Here is an 18,098-nt window from a genome sequence, read left to right as displayed (position 1 = left end):
CTCACTCAAGTTTCATGAGTCTTTGAGGCCTATGGCCACCTCGTGTGCGTCGGAAACTCGGGAACTCTCAATGGTTCTCAAAAATGAAAATGTTATTAACGCTACACAAAGATGTGATGGGCATGATATTCTTCTACAGCATCATGCTATAAATTCTGTTATATACATTTTTTGGTCTCTCAGTCAATAGGCTTATATAAAAAGAAAGAGCATTCCATCTACTGGCCTCTTATAATTAAAATATAACAAATCTGTGCTTTGATAAGCCTAATTCTTATAACCAAGTATTATATCACAGATCCCCAAGGAAATAATGACAATAGATTTTCTGTGCTTTTTAAAAAATAATGTTTAATGGGGTCACTTCTTAAAACAACTGGATTTTCGATGTTACCTTGGAAAATTGAGGTGGGAGGAGGATGTGTAGCAGTGACCTTATGGACCGCGGATCTATGTCTCAGGAGGGAGGGAAGAGACAGAACCTCCCAGTGGTTCTGTGCCTAAAGGACTCTAATTGTTCAGTGACATACAAACTCTGAACACTCTACTGAAGTTGCAAAGTATTACTGCATTTTATTTTTAGCGTGTGTTTTGGGTGGACTTTATTATTTAACATTTTTTCTCTGGGTGGATCCTTACACTATATCTAGTTCTACAGTTTCATTATTTTAGCCTTTGCTAGCCTTCCTAGAGATAGTATCCCATTTCCTTGAGGACCTCAATGTCTTCTAAAAATACACTGCGTAATTATCACTTCAGCATCGATATTTTATAAGTACTGAAAAAGACAGAGGATGGGAGGTAATGTGTCCAATGTTCCTTTGGACATCACTGGTGTAATTAGGAATAAAACCCGGAACTTGGATTGTCACTGGACCACATGTTGCTTGAGAATTAAGTGCCAATCAAGTTATATAAAGGCTGGAATGTTCTTGATCATTATTTGGACGCGGTAGAGAGAAGGCTCTTCTGGTGTGAGGGAAACTCGCTGTTCCTTCCCCAGATTCTCCTGCTATTGCGACTGAAGGACTCAGAAGGAGACGCTGCTTTGTCAAGAAAACTTTTAATTTTATTAAGATGAGGAAAGACATACTGGGTGTTTCTTTATCTGACACAAAGTGAAGTCAGCTTCTAAGGGTCACTCTTGGGATGAGGTGAAAGAACAGTTTCAAGAGACCAATGTAAGACAGGGCCCATGCTGTGGTTTAGGGAATGACCTTGAGTCAGAGAGACAGGAGATGTATTCGGGTTCTGCAGGGATTATATATGGTGTTGGGTTAGTCATTTACTCTCCTCTCTATTTCTTCATCTGTAAAATGAGGATAGTAATACCACCCACTTTGAGTGTGCATGTAAACTGCTCACCACTGTATGTGACAGTAAACAATAAACGATCACAGCTGTTGCTGCTACTCTCACTGAAACAGAGGAATTCAGAGGAAAAAACATCCCATTCAGAGGAAAGAATTTAATTCTAGAGGAACCTCAGATCTACAAGTCTGTTCTGATGGAGTAATCTCAGAGTCTAGAAATTGTTCCCCCATCGTTAAATTTGGGTAACAGCTTAAGTGTAAATAAGGGATTGATTATATAAACAGCACCTCCACTCACTAGACTACTGAACGTGATGTTATGGAATATTCAATGACATAGTAAGATGTTCATAATGTGTTATTAATTAAAAAGCAATTTCCTAAACATTTAATATATATTTCATTTTATTTTATATACACATATTTACATGAAGGAAACACTTTCAATATATACATAATGTTATTGATCAGTATCTCTGACTGAAGTATGAGTGCCACTAAATTTTCCCTTTATTGCTTTTCTCTTAATTTTCTGTCATGAATATCTATTGCTTTTGCCATACAAAAAAGTAAAGTTACTAAAGAAAGGAGACGCAGGGAAATAAAAGAATTCTCTTGGTGGCCTTAAGTATAATTTTTGAAAAACAAAGAAGAAAATCCAATTTCTTTACATGTAGAGCTCTACTAGAAATGTGATCCATACAAGATAGTAGTAGTGAGGCAATAACAAAAACATTCCACCATCATATCATGGTCTCGATTCACAGTATTTACCGCTCAGAAACAAGCATAAATCTGTGAACTGTGTTATGACCACTTTATGATTTAATACTATTCCATATATCAATATTTTGTAAGTTTAGTTGTTATTTACACTTGGTAACTTCCAATATTAAAAGACTGTTAAAAAAAATATAACGGTTTGTCATTTTGTTTCTCCAGGCATGGTTTTATTTTATATGTAACCCTCTATGTTTGGGGCAGCAAGCATAGAAACCGTCACTTAAACTTTAGGCAATGCCAGGAATCTGCTTCACAACCTGTGAGTGAGATCTCCCACCCACCTCTCATTTTCATGACTCAGAGTAACAAAGTCTGCACTTAGTCTAATTAATTCCCCTTTGTTCCTTTTTTTTTTTCTAAATAAACACTCTCCTGTTTTCTCACACCACTTGCAGCAGATGAGAATGGATAGAATCTTACCTTTCTGTTGGTTTTGTGGACTGTAAGTGCCAAATGGATGCCATGTACTATTATCATTTCTCCTGGAGGTGGTTACAGCATTCTGACCGTTCTCAAAGCACGGCTTAGAAAACGCCCCACACTCTGCAGGTTCCTAAGGGATGAAAATTAAAATGACGTTAGCTTATTTATTTAGTTAGTTAGTTAGTTAGCTATTTAGTTTCGGTACGTGGGCCTTTCACTGTTGTGGCCTCTCCCGCTGCGGAGCACAGGCTCCGGACGTGCAGACCCAGCGGCCATGGCTCACGGGCCCAGCCGCTCCGCGGCATGTGGGATCTTCCCGGACCGGGGCACGAACCCGTGTCCCCTGCATCGGCAGGCGGACTCTCAACCACTGCGCCACCAGGGAAGCCCCACGTTCGCTTTCTTAGTATGTTCCAACTTGGTCAATGGAAGCAAAGTGAAAGAACGATCAATTTATGAATAATCTTTCAAGAGTCTATCGCACGTAAGTCCTCGACTGTGGAAAAGCAAAATGGCCCTATCAGTTAAAAGATCTCTGAACAGGCAATAAAAAATACTGACAATGTGGTGTTAAGGCTTAGGAGTGCTGATGGCAAGCACAAAAGTAGATTAACATTATTATTCTTTCCCACCACTTACAACTAGCTTCTTTCAAATCTTCTTCCATCTGGGAGTACAGCTTGTGGCAGTGTCAACATAAGAATACAGTTCATGCCAAGGGTGTTTCTCTGCCAACCAGCTGGTTCCTGTCTCCCTCTCCCTTGGTGACTAAGTGTATATGCTCTAGGACAAGTCAGAACCCAGGTAGGTTTGTCACTGAAATGTCATGAGCGTGTTCCACTGCAGACACTAGGCCTTTTGGCCAGGAGCTAAAATAAACTGCTGGGACAATGCCAGACAGTGGTTCTCCTGAGATTTTTTTCTCTTCTTCCATATTTCCCCCATCTGTTTTGATTTTGATAGTCTGTAAACAAATTCAGTTTCCTTAAAACTGCTAGCTCCAGAATAAACCGTGTTCCACAGGTGCTGCCGAAGTACTAGGAATGGGCCGTCCGCAGGGAGCTCTAGTGACTTTTCTAGAGGAATGAGGCACAGAGAACTGGGGTTTGCTCTGGTTCATACTGTGTGTCTTCTAACAGATTTCAAAGAAGTAATTTGAAAGCCATCTCAGGGCCGTTCCCTTGACCATTTGTGAGAGGAACATTCCCCAAACACAAACATAGATCTGATCCCCAAAGCTCTTTCCTTCTGAAGAAGAGCATTTGGCCCAAACAATGCATTTGATTTCTACTTTCCTCTTTAGTTACAGAAACTCGGTATCCTGCTAGTTAAACAAAATATTCAAAACATTCCATGCATGCATTCTTCATAATTAACATGTTTTCGGCTGCTGAAGGTCCTTTAGCTTTTTGTCGAGGCTTAGAACACTTTTTCCACACCCAGTGTTACCTTTTGCCCCTGGTTCATTAGTCAACCCAAGCCTGGGGCAAGCTACTCCTAAATTAAAGCTGGAGCCCTGGAAGGTAGGAGAGGTAGGACCTACCTTGCATAGTAAGTGCTTTAACAACAACAACAAAATTTTTTTTCTGCTTTCCCAGCTCTTTGATAAATGACGCAATCAATATCCCAACAACTGATCAGTAACCAGCCTAATTAAAATATTCAGCCTGTAAAACAGAGCTGTCGTGGAGCCTTCCATTAGTGTCCCAGCCAATAAAAAATACAATGGATTTTTAAACATATTCTGCTTCCACCAAGCTGAGCTTACAGCTCAGGGGAGGGAAATGTTTTGGGGAAGGAAAAAAAGAAAAAAAAAACAGGTCATAACCCGTTTTTTAATACCAAGTCTCTAGGCTCAAATAGAATTACAATTGAACCTCAAGCTCATCCTTTGAAAAATATGTTTCTGTTTAAAACGATTTTGATTCAATCAAGGGCTCATTATGTATTCTTCACGAGGTCCTCATCAAAACTGTTTACATATCTTGTACATCTGGGTAATGTGGGAAAATACCCAACGACAATATATTTTGACTTTTCTTAAGTAGCGTCTTCAGTATTTTTTTTAATATCAATATAATGTTCAAGTAACCATTTTGGTATTCTTCCAAAATCTAACTAATTGATTTCCCTGAATATATGAGCAGAACTGAGGCCATTTCTAGGTTACAGATTCTTTTTTATTGTACCTGAGGGCGATTGCTGTTCCACTGAAGAATCCTCCAAAAACACGAGCACACAACATATATGATTTGACACAGCAAAACAGATTTGGGATATCAAATAGCTACAGATTTTTTTTTAATTTAATAAAGATTATCTGTACATTAGGCTGCTGTCTTTATATGAATAAAACACTCTTTAATCTTCATAGGTACCACAGAGATTCTCACTAGTTGAGAGAGCCAAGTGCCTGCTCATCCCCCATGGAAAGCATGTAAATATTAGGGAAAATAAAAATGGATCTTGGTTAAATGTCCTCAAAAAAAAAAGCTTTTTGTCCCATTTCTTATTCCCAATTGAGTCCCCAGTGAACAGTATTAACAAGAGAAAAACAAATACTGTATGCTAATGCATATATATGGAATCTAAAAAAAAAAAAAAAGGTGCTGATGAACCTAGTTGCAGGGCAGGAATAAAGTTGGAGACATAGAGAATGGATTTGAGGACACAGGGTGGGAGGGGGAAGCTAGGGCGAAGTGAGAGTAGCATGGACATATATACACTACCAAATGTAAGAGAGATAGCTAGTGGGAAGCAGCCGCACAGCACCGGAAGATCAGCTCGGTGCTTTGTGACCACCTAGAGGGGTGGGATAGGGAGGGTGGGAGGGGGACGCAAGAGGGAGGGGATATGGGGATATATGTTTGCATATGGCTGATTCACTTTGTTGTACAGCAGAAACTAACACAGCACTGTGAAGCAATTATACTCCAGTAAAGATCTATTAAAAAAAAAAAAAAGAACTACAGCGACAACGACAACAACAACAACAAAGACACTCCCGAGGATGGGCAACCAACTGAAGGCTTAGTACTTTCTTCTGATGAAATAATTGTCAACCCAGCCCAGAGTGTGAGAATTAAAATGAAAATACGTGCCGTAAAGGATAACGAAAACAGACAGTACTTATCCTCTAGGCATTCACATATTTTAGAGAAAGACATGAAACAAGGGAAGATGAGAGGTGGAGAGGTGGGGAGGGAACTCTTTTAGCAATCATGTTCATTTCTTTTTTTTTTTCTTTTATTGTTTCTATCTACACAGATATGGAATTCTTGAGCAGTGTATTCCAGACTTTTCTATTAGTTGAGGTATCTTTGTCCCAAGACATCTTAAGGGAGATCTAAAACACAGATGCATGGAAGGGTGATTCAGGGGTCTACAGGTCATACTTCACACCCGCATCCAACAAGTGGGTTCTGTGGAGGTCTAGGTCTCTCGAGTAAGAACCAAATTCAACCAGAAAGCAGCCTATTCTCTCATGGTAGGAAGCAAGCGATAAGGGTTTCATGACTATGTACATAAGTAAAATCCCTTAAATATTCATGGAAACCTCTCTGTCACTTAAGCAGACACAAATGTTGGAAATGAGTTGGTTCATTATACATAGTCTCCAGTAATTGGGAAATTTACATTTATTTAACATTTACAAGGTTATGTACAGAAAAGTTAAAAGGTAGTTACTCCTTTTCAACAGCTGATAAAATGACAAAGTAAGATATAGTTGATAAGTTCACTACTTCAGCTTATCCTCTCAGATGAAGTAGGGTCTCAGATGCAACTTTTATCCATTCATTCAACAATATATAACAACTGTCTACTACTAGGTGCTGGGAAATGAGGATCTATGAAGGGATAAGGCAGACAACAGTATTGCTATCTATAAGTACAGAGCATTCAACTATGTATGTCTTTGCACAGCCAGGAAATGACCCACGTGGGATTTGAACTCAAGTAATCCAAAACTCCAGAGCCCAACATTTTAACAACTATCATCCCCAACTACCTTCCAGTCTTAATTTCAAAATCTTTTCATTTTAAAATGTTTAAGTTGAACTTATTATTAAAACTAATATTTTATATTAGTGTGTTTTAATAGGATCCTATTTTAACTTTGTGTATTACTGTATCACAAAAACATTATTTGTCCTTAGAGAATATATGTGTGATTTGCTGATGTTTCTCTCAACTCTTAAGTATTATCGACTTTTTTCTTATCTTTTCTTAAAATAATTTTTAGGAGCATTTAATAAGTATTCTCTCTATATAAGTGAAAATAATGTTTTAGGAATACCTTATGATGAATATGATAGCTGTACACTATAATATATAATTGTATAATATAATAATTATATAAATAATATAATTGTATGTAACTGAAATGTTTAGGGATATCAGCTTTCAAGAATAGTTTACGTTCACACTTCATGTGTATGTAAAAATATTGCTTACATTAAAAATATCCATAAAGAAATCATGATAAAAGATTTCAAAAATACTTCTTTAATTAAAAACATTTATTTAAGAACATGAAGCAAGAAGCTTGTTTAATAGATCAAATTTTAAATTAGTTACGTCCCAGGCACACATTACAGGGAAGAATGTAGAGAGCTGATTGCATTATAATGATCTTCACAGTGAGCATTATATACATCTGATTAAGAACTTTCTAAGGTAGGGACACTGCTAGCATGTCATCCAAAAAGTATATAAGCATGTTTTACGCTTTAATGTTTATAATATGAATAAAGCGTTATTCGTAAAGTCCAGAGCTCTAGGAGTTTCTGGGGGGAAAACTGGAAATTATGGACCTGTTACCCTAGATAAATTATTTAATTTATATGCACATTTTTACACCTTCCAGTTATACCTAAAATATACAACCACCAATTTGCCACATAAACCCATCAGAGCATGTCTAGGGCATATTTTTCCAATTTCAGAATCAGTATGAGCCTAGTTACCATACTAGTGGTGGAAGTGTGAATATTCTGGTGGCCATTTGGGCAATTTGCAGAAGGAAATAAAAATTTGCATCACCTCCAGTGGTCTCCCTGGCCTCCTCAGAATCACCAACTGGATCATCCCTCGTATGTTTCCTTCCATGGACATTGATCGCCTAAGTGTTTCCATAGCTTCGTGGTTGGACTTTCCCAGAAGAGATTCCCCGTTAACTGCAATCAGCTGGTCATTCACCTGCAGACGACCATCCTAGGGTGGAGGTGAGAAAAAGTGTTAAATAGAGAAAAGCATGGTGATGACATGTGACTGTTTCAGGGAAAAGTTCAAGTTTAAAATGAAAAACGAAAAAAAAAAAATAGCCACTAGAAATAATTTATTTTCCATGGCCGAAAAAGCTTCTGGAGTTTATCAAATAGTCACAAATACTAACAATAATGAATTGTGTGAAAGTGATTTTTAGAAATCTTAGAGCTCCAAACTGCAATAATTCAGACATTTGTATAATGTCTCTTAACCTAAATCTTTGGCAAGTATGCTAGCCTAGCCTGATTCTGACATTCGCTCTGGCAGGGACCATATTGCTGACTTAAGGAAAGGGGGTTTGGGAGCAAAAGAAAGTGGTCATATCGCTTGCATTTTCAGGCACAGAGAGACATCATGCTTAAACGTTGTGAGCTTGAGAGCAGTAATGCGTCTCCTAGATATCATTGCTAGCTCTACTGGATAGTGCTGAGAAAAACAACCACAAAATTCTCCTGTAATTTTCTCTAACACAACTAAAAAGTTGCTGGTCTGCAAAAGAACGCAGAGGTTTGTAACACAGGACCAATTTGCTATGATGTCTTCCGGCAGAAACGCTTGACAAAGGGGACTGTCAAGCCTTTTGTGACGAGGCTCTGACTGACGAGCACTTTCACCCAGCACCTTCAGGAAGGAACACCGCATGCCACAGAGCACTCGGAACTGCGGCAGGTGGATAGGCAGCCCAGATTCTAGTCTAAAGCACCTCTAGGCACTAGTCATCTTCAGCCAGAAGCCCCCCACAAGCTGGAGTCCATAGCAGTAGCTGAACAAACTGGGATGCCAGCTCTGCCTACAAAAGAACTGGTGGGGATCACAGTACATGTCCCCAACAGGCAGCCTAGGAGAAAAGATGCTTAAATACTGACAGTCTGATTAGGGATGTGCGTTATACCTGCTACACACTAGGGTAGAAGGTTCTTGCTGTGAGGCACAGATGCAATTTTAGGAAGGTCGTGATGCTAGTGTCACTGCTAGTAAATTTAACAGAAATAACAGTAGGCTTGTATCACAGTTTTTCCATGAATTATCTCTAGACCTCACAGAACTCAAGAAGTTGAGTAGATTAATGCTTTTATTCACATTTTACAAATAAGGAAACCGAGGCCAGAAGGTGATGTAAGTTGCCGTAGGTCACAAAACAGAGGCAGAGAGAAACTGACTTAAGTTCAGGTTTCATGAACCTTGGCTCTTTTCAGTTTCTCAACTAGGACTCCCTTTGTTCTTCGTCTCTAGACTACAGTTGTGCCACACAGGCAGAGGGAAGTATTAAAGTTTCTGCAGTTAGAAGTATCTGGGATCCACGTTCAAATTAACAGAATGAAATGTAAAAGAAAAACAAAACAGAACTTCCCTAAGAAATGAGAAAAACAGACATACAATGAACAAGAGGAGCAAGTACAGCTTTGGGAGAGAAATCCTGTGGACAAGTTGATGAACTCTGACTAATGCGGCAGCAGATGGTCAGAGGAAGTTCCTCTGCTGACAGCTGGGAAAAGGGGGAGAGTGGTGAGAGCCGTTCTGGAGCGCTAATGCCCTCGTGGAGATGCACTGCACGCGCCTCCTGCCGCAGAGGGTGTTGGCCCATAGATCGCGGAGGCCGCCCAAAGGCGCACACGCCCTCCCGATGAGAAAAGTTGAGATGGCGAGGCCATGGGATGGATCGATCGAGGAAGGGGTAAAATCGAGCTGTAAAACGTCTGAGTGCACTGCCTCAACAGAGCCTAATGTCCTCTGACTTCCTCTTGTTTTCCCACTCCACTTAACCTTTCCTCTAATTTGGAGCAAATCTGGAAATGAGATTTACAGGAAAGGCCAAACGAGAAAGAAATGGCTTCATTTCTGTTATCTCATGTTGAGTGAGGCACATAAAGGATAAGATTAAGGCTACATGAAATGGGGTAAAACAAAAACAACCTTAATGGCTGCGGCAAGTGAAGTGAGACACTTTACTCCAGAAATTATTCTGTTCTATTACGGCATTTAATGGAAGGAGGACTAGTGGGCTGAATCTTTTGCGGGCAGTTGGGAGGGTCACTAAAAAGTGTTTTTTAGGAGGACTGGAAACAGATGTGTGGTTTTTAAAGACGAGGAGGAAGCAGAAGAGCTGGATCAGGATCCCAGCTCTGTTAACAGGAAATGAGGTCGAGCGCTGGATCTGTAGACGCTTAGTCTTGGCAGGACATCTCATCCGCTATGACAGGAAGAAGAAAGATAAAGATTGAAACTTAATGGGTACTTCTAGAATTGAGGGAATGAAATCTGAGTGAGATCCACCTGGTAACCTCCCGTGAACTTTCTCTGTGAAGTACGGGGCAAGGTCTGAGTGAAGAGGTAAATAAGAGATAAGGAGATGGAAGGAAAACATTTTTTGTAAGATAATCTCTTACCAGCAAGTATTAAGCACAGACTTTTATTTTCAGCTACATTCTGAGTCTCAAGCATGCAGAACTACATTAAAGTAGAACATGTTTGCCATATCCAAGTCCAAAACAAAAAGGCAGGTCAGGTCACCCCAGGGCAGCTGGGATTTTTTTTTTTTATGAAGACATTCATCACAAGCAACACTGGAGAGTTGCTGGTGTGATAAAAATCCACATACTCTCCTTTTTAGGGTTGGCTGGTCTGTTGCTATTGGTTTTTGCTTTTCCTTTATAAGATAAAGGATGCGTAATTTCATTACTGGTGATGCCAGTAAGTACCACATTGTCCTAACATGTAGAATATAATCACAGAATTCAGAGCTGGAAGGGTCCTTAGAGATCACCTTGTCCAACCTCTTCTGTTTATAAATAATGTGATGGCCAAAGAGGATGAGAAACCATTTATTGAACTCATCTTCTTAAGAGAAGGCACTTCCACAATCTATGTGGAAGAACTTGATCAGCTAGTTAAGATCAGAGCTGGATCAGAATAGTCCAAGTTCTGACTTCTCAGCACTCCCTATTCACTAGCCATTCTGTGTTCTACGAAGATGACAAGTCCCTAAAGGGATCATGCTTCAAGGAAAAAGACTTTCAAATCCACCAGATGTCTCCTGGAAGAGAACCTTACATGAAAGCCAGAGTCAGACGATAGAAGATGGGGAGACAGGAGACTGGGCTGGGGGGATGGCAGAGCAAGGAAGCAAGCTGGAAGTGGCAGGGGCAAAGGGGTTGGGCAGGGACTGTTTACCTATCTAGCTATGTATACATACATGTGTATCCAGGTCTAGTCTTGATCTAAAATCAAGTTGATTCAATGAAGAGGTCATTACTCAAAACTCATCAAAGATTCCTCAAAATTGTGCATGTTTATTCTGCTTTGGAATGATTTTTACCAAGAAAAGTCATTTTTTATGGTTTTATTTTTTTCTGTGAATACTATGTTTAAGTAAATACTTAGGCATGAGAATGATAATTCTCCTCAACTGATTTTACATGAGTGAATTCAACCATCCAGGATGTTACCCAGGAATCCCAGGATATTTATTTCATCGTCATCTGGATCATTCTTGCATTTGTTGAATGAAAAGAAAATGTCCTTTCTGCTATGGACTGAGTGTGTTTTCCTCAAATTCATATGTTGAAATCCTAACCCCCAACATGATGGTATTAGGAGGCAGGGTATTTGGAAGGTAATTAGTGCCCTTATAAAAGAGGCCTGAGAGAGATCTCTTGTCCCCTCTGCCATATGGGGTTACAGCAAGAAGAAGACAGCTGTCTATCAACCACGTCTCACCAGACACTGAATCTGCAGCACCTTGATCTTGGACTCCAAACTCAAGGACTGTGAGGGGTAAATTTCTGCTGTTAAAAAACTACCCAGTTTATGGAACTCTCTTTCAGCAGTCCCAAAAAAGACACTTTCCTTCCTACTTTAAGGCCATCAGGCCCCTAACCAAAAAGACCATAACTACACTCCTTACTTTTGGCAACCCCCATAACCAACTCTATCCAACCTCAAGCTAAGACGGAGTAAAGGAGGTTCCCAAAGAGGAAGAAAAATAAGAAAAAGAAGAAGGAGAACAGACTAAAGATAGAGAGTAACTTCCTCCACATTAGGGCACATTAGGACAAATAAAAACTGGTATGAGGGGCTTCCCTGGTGGCGCAGTGGTTGAGAGTCCGCCTTCCGATGCAGGGGACACGGGTTTGTGCCCTGGTGCGGGAGGATCCCACATGCCGCGGAGCGGCTGGGCCCGTGAGCCATGGCCGCTGAGCCTGCGCGTCCGGAGCCTGTGCTTCGCAACGAGAGAGGCCACAACAGTGAGAGGCCTGCGTACCGCAAAAAAAAAAAACTGGTATGAGATTTCTTCTCCATGTCCTGGGATGGCTTCAAGTCTCATCAGCCCTAACCTGGTTCTAATGCAGGAGGAAGAATGGACTAGGAGACAAGGTGTCTGAGTGTTATACCCCCTTTTACTGAACACCAAATGCAGGCCAGTCCTTGTGCAAATATTTTGCGTATGTTCTCATTTCTCAAAACATCCCTGTGATACCAGCATCACCCTCCACTAAGAGAGGTAAAAATGGAGGCTCAGAGAAATGAAGTCAAAGAATACTGTCAAAGAATACTGTCACAGCCAGGTCTACCTGTCTGAGTCAGATATGCACAGATTATGCTATGCTGCTTCTAAAATCAGAGTTCTAGAGATGATTAAAGGCACTACATGAATATAATTATTTAATGAGTTTCTCCTTTGCGCAGTTATTGTGCTAAACCCTTTATATGCACTAGACAATTTAATCCTTACAGCAACACTCTACACTGGGGACTACTGCTCCTCTTTATAAAAGAAGAAACCAAGGATCAAGCAAGTTAAGTGCATTGTTACAAGTCACACGTCTAAAAGCAAATTTGAAGTAGGTCTGGGTCACTCTGAAGTCCATGTTTTCAACCACTTTGCTAGTGATTCTTGACCTTTATGGGCTCTTCTTAGACTCCTTTGAAAATCTAATAAAAGCTACAGATTCTCACCTCTTAAAAATAAATATTTACGTGATAGTTTCTCCACAGCTGCACATCTGGACCAGGTAATTCTTTGTAATGGGGAGCAGTCATGTACCTCATAGGATGTTCCATGTGCCCACTGAAGCATATCCATGATTTCCGGGGATCCAGTAACCTCATAGTTCAGTCCCTGATGTGCCTCTGTCATGATTACTGGTGACAGTGCAAGGCTTAATCCACCTCTTTTGGCCAATGTTTTGTAGGTCCCTTTACCTCTAAAGTTCTAATGAACACAGAGGGAAGATATGAAAGCCATGGCAAAGAATGAGCCTCTGCAAAACATGAGTCAAGCATGCGGGAGTGGGCTGGCTAACCCACAGGTAGCTGGCTGGGCCCCAAGGCCAGTCCCTATTTGGCCAGGGTGTTGAGAGGATTAATCATGACCAGATGCTGGTTCCTGCCTCTGCCTGTTTCTAATGGGGCCCTTGGTGAAGGCTTCGGGGACATCGGCGCCCAAATTCCAAACCCTGACTTTAGACTACAGGCAGCATTTCCTTGGAGTGGGGTAGAACGCCAGGCAGGATGGCACCTGACTGAAAGAAAGGAATTTCCTGAACAAATATGTCTCAAGGTCCTAAAATCACTCCATGACAACATCTGCTTACTGTATTTTGGGGGAAAAAAAATCCAACCTAGAAAGAGCCTTGCATTCCAGATTGAAATCATTTAGCTTCATTTTCAAACAACAGCAATGAAAGGCAAAAGAATAAATCGAGATTTTAAAGTATAGTTTTTAAAACAAAGAAAGGAATAAAGAAAGTTGGTAAGACTAGAAGCATGTAAGTTCTTGTCTTGAAGGGCATCTGCCCACATGAGTCAGTGTTTTACTGCATCTGTCCTAACCAATATGAATGGCACCATTCTTCCCAAATAAGAGCTCTCTTTTCCAGACACAATAAATTGCGCTCTGATGTACACACCGTGGTGACGTGGCCCACACGCTTCCTTCTCAGCAAAATGCCCTTTGCATTTCTGCTCACCTGTTGAATATCTATCCTTCAAAACAAGGCTCAGCAACTGCCTTCCATTCATTTTTCTTCACAGGCAGAATTAATTGCTCCATTTCGATACCCATGATACTTTTATACTTGTCTACCATAGTTCTTATCACATTCGAATCGTTTATGTATTTATTATGCTACCAGCTTCCTGTATTATGGAATGAGTCTCTGTAAATTTTCTGTCTCCAGTGTATTATATATCGTATAACTTGCTGTAGCTGTAGATGTTCAGGAAGTGCTTGCTCAACTGAATCACTTGAAACATCTTTCATTCAGGTGCTTTGGACCTGGTGTATGTTTCCTCTACAATGGACAAACGCTGTAACTTACAAACGGTCACCGTAAGAGATTCCTGATCCCAGGCTGGCGTGGAGATGCAGGCACATGCTCAGAGAAACTTTATAATTCCCAAAGTGAAGCTTGATTACTTTCTGTGTACTAGCTCAATCTCCCCTTGTTCAGCTATTGTAAAATTTTAAATGTATCTAATTCCGTTATTGAGAGCCTCACTCCATTTTATGTAGCAAATCAGTGAAGTCCCAGCAATGCACCATTTATTCAGCATCTGTGGTATATGAGACTTTAATTAAAAATAACTGAAGAGTACTTTTTAGAGCATCAAAATATACATAATCCAAACCATTCTGATATAATGTATTATAATGCTTTCCTTTTAAAAGATCTTCTGGAAACATATGGGACATAAATAAACATACTGCAACTTACAGCCTTCACTACCGTCATTAGTGAATTTTACAATTTCCTCAGCAAGAAGTTTCAGGAGCACTGACTTAGAGTCATCACAAATATTCCTTGGCCTGCTTTGCAGCAATAGCACTCTGTGCTTGTTTCACACTTCTTCTGTTTCCCGTCCTTTCAGTTTTCTCTCCATCCCTTCTTATCTTCTTCTTGATTTTCTGCTTTTAGTTTACTCTTAGAAGACTGGATAATAAAAAGCTTATTAAGGTGTATGTGTTACATGAATCAAGAAGATCCTGCATGAATGCCTGACTAGATTAGAATCTCAGAAGCCTTTTCAACTTAATGAAAGCATCTTATTTATTCACTTTAAAAACAAACAAACAAAACTGTGCTCTTGTCTGTGCTAAGACTGCTAAAAGTCTGGTCTCTAAAAAGACTGGACCCGGAGCAGAATGCCTAGACCAAAGCTCTGACCACATTATGAACTCAGTATCTCCACAATGCAGGTGAACATAGCTTTTCAGGTAAGAGGTACCATTTTCAAAGTATCATGATCATGTTATATCAGCTTTTGTAGATAACAATTTAGTTTTTGATTAGGCCTACCAAGTCATATTTTTTCAAGCCTCCTGAGGCAGTCATGGAGTTCAAAGTACACATCAATATGACACAGAGTTCTAAAATTTGATTCAGCATGATATAAATTTATTTCTTACTTGCATTTCCATATATAAGATAAAAATATGAAAGTGCTAAAAATTGGCAAGAAAAGCAATGATTGATGCTGGTATTATGGGATTTTAAAAGTAATGTTCTCTTATATCTCTTTAAAATTTATTGCAGAAAACCCATAAATGATAAGCCTGATTATATTAATTAACATATACTAACATTTTTGTTTTTTTTCTAAAAAGGAAATTGGTTTAAAATATTTGGCATAACATAGTTGATAATTCTTTTTTTCATGTTTAAGTTAGTGATTTTTTTTTTAAGGCAAAATTATTATTGGGTATATAGTGATGGTGAATTTTTCCAGGCAGAGTTCCTGCTTTTAGTTGTTCATACAATATCACAATTTTGCGGTTAGGATGAAATATTAGAGTTTGGCTTCTAACAGTTGAGGATTTGCAATGAAGCTGTTTATACACCCAGACTGTATGGTCCTTTTGTAAGAGGTAAAAACCTGGAAGACATGACTACAGGTAATGATCTTTATAGCTCTCCACCAGTAGAAAACACTAACAATTTTAAGGAAAATGGATAGTTGAAGAAATCATTTAACATTTGTGTTCCTTAAAATGCTGTCCTTTTTATCTTCCTTTGAATTCATTAATTATAGATCCACCACGTGATTTACAGATACCAGCAGAAATGGAGGTGGAAATTACTCCCGCTAGGAACTCCTACTGAACTCCTGTTAAGTAGCTTGGAGGCTGTTAAATGTTCCATACTATGAAGAGACACAGAAATTCAGCACCAAGCACCGTGTTCCCGGAAATTCTAGGACTGTGCATATTCTCTCCAAAAATGCATACTTTTCGTCATTTTAAAATAGGGGGATTGCTTGTACCATTTAATTTTTTTTAACCTATTACTAAATGGCATAAATCATGCAATTCTGCATCTCTCAGAGGTTGTATTCCAAATTTCCTAAGCATACAAGAATCAAATTACTTAAATTATGTCTATTTTATATTCTGAGTGCATGCATTTGCAATTAGCTATGTCAGGCATTTTTCTTTCATTTAATTTCATCATCATCAAGTAGTATTTGTTAAGTACAAACCTAGCTAATTAATTTTCTAGAGAATAAAAGGTATTCTTAAATTCACTCTCTCTATTTAAGAGCCCTTAAATAATCTACCTGACATATGACATTTTTTCCCATAGCAAAAACTGCCTTTAAATTTTAATTTTTACATTATTGTTTCAAGGTTTCAATAGAATGCATTACACTTCCAAAGTGAGTATATTCAAATTAAAAAACATCATTCAGAATTAGTACAACGGACTCCATGGAATTTTTATTCTTACTATAAAGGGTGTTAGTATTCTACCTTAATTTTTAAAAAATATCACCATTCTAGTTATATATTTTTCTAAAAGTAATTCATTTTTAAGGTAGAAAAATAAGCAGTTTGTTAGTATTGTCGATAGACATAAAAATGCATTTTCTCTAAAAAACATTCAGTTAAGAGTATGTCAAAAGCAAAGGAAGAGGGCTTCCCCGGTGGTGCAGTGGTTGAGAGTCCGCCTGCCGATGCAGAGGACACGGGTTCGTGCCCCGGTCCGGGAAGATCCCACATGCCGCGGAGGGGCTGGGCCCGTGAGCCATGGCCGCTGAGCCTGCAACGTCCGGAGCCTGTGCTCCGCAATGAGAGAGGCCACAGCAGTGAGAGGCCCGCGTATAGCAAAAAAAAAAAAAAAAAAAAAAAAAGAAAAGGAAGAGAAAGCCACTGACCCCAGAATTCAAAATGTTTAGCACATGAGGATGAAATTATGTTAGGTCTTCAAATTGATCATCTAGACTTTATGTGTGCTTCCTTGGAAAAAGAAAAAGCTCATTTTTATGTAGATTTTGGGAAAGGAGAATATTTTTCTCAAGTTATTATTTTTCTAACTGCACAAAGACAATATACCATTTCATTTAAAACAACAACATATTCACTTTAAATTCCAATCACAAAAATGAAATTTTAGAAAAGCACCCTCATGAAATCCTAATTTCATTCCACTCATGGTTCCTAGTTCATGAGAAAGTTAACATATATAGTTGCATCTAGTATAAGTTGGTTCTGGAAGTAATTACACTACACATTCAGGGGCAAATGCCCAGGAAGAATGACAGAAACTAAAATGGAAATATGCACATTTAAGGCATGTTATTATTTAAGCAAATCAGCATCAATACTCTAATCCACATTTGGCTGTTATGCTCAGTGGTCACTTTGGCTGTACATTGAAAAGCATAGCTCAAGGGGATGTTTGAGCTCTACATCGGACTCCATAGGCTACCGCAGCCTGAAATGGCAATTGCTGTGACCTGCCAGTAGCAGGGAAGAGTGTCTGGGCTTTACTTCTTGACATGCAGACTGGAATTTAAATATTAAGATGAGATTAAGCATTTGAATAATTCCGAATAGAGTAAAAATACTGTTACTTTGCCCTTAGAGTGGGTGAGGGAATTCTAGGGTAGCTAGATGCTCTTATTTTCAAATAGAGATTTATATCTTTATTAGAAATGACTCAAGTAAGAGATGGAATGATAGAAAGCAGCAGCCAGAGAGGTAAGGGGCGGGGGGAAGAAGGCCCTTAATTATAGTCACAGTCATCCAGGGGTTTTACATCTGGCAAGAAGTAGCCTGGCTTTGTTTACACCAATGGAAGTCCCCAGGAGAATAGAGCACACAGAAGCCACAGGAAGAATTTGGTCATACTTTTCAAAGTAGTTTAGTTTCCAAAAATCCACCTTCCCTAAAGGGGAAAACACCTTGAGAACCAATTAGTGGTAGGAAGGGCCAGGAGAAAAAGAGTGTGCCCTGGCAGGAAGATTATTTTGTTGATTTCAGGTAAAAACCTCTGGCCACATGCTAAAGTGGATGTTCTCCATGCTTATCTA

The 18,098-nt window shown here is 39.2% G+C and overlaps 1 protein-coding gene across 4 annotated transcripts in view; it reads right to left on the bottom strand.

The window, feature by feature from the left end:
- Positions 1-18,098, bottom strand: part of PARD3B (par-3 family cell polarity regulator beta) — a 1,043,826-nt gene that overhangs the window by 435,749 nt on the left and 589,979 nt on the right. For all 4 annotated transcript variants that reach the window (XM_065880246.1, XM_065880249.1, XM_065880248.1 and 1 more), the window contains 2 exons: positions 7,563-7,733; positions 2,517-2,649 (listed from right to left, as the gene is read on the bottom strand). In XM_065880246.1, coding sequence (XP_065736318.1) covers positions 2,517-2,649; positions 7,563-7,733 — 304 coding nt within the window. The remainder of the gene's footprint in view (positions 1-2,516; positions 2,650-7,562; positions 7,734-18,098) is intronic.

Source organism: Phocoena phocoena, chromosome 7, assembly GCF_963924675.1.
Source record: "Phocoena phocoena chromosome 7, mPhoPho1.1, whole genome shotgun sequence".
Taxonomy (NCBI): Eukaryota; Metazoa; Chordata; class Mammalia; order Artiodactyla; family Phocoenidae; genus Phocoena; species Phocoena phocoena.
The sequence above is the reverse complement of the archived record's forward strand: the minus strand, read 5'-3'. Positions and strand labels throughout refer to the sequence as shown.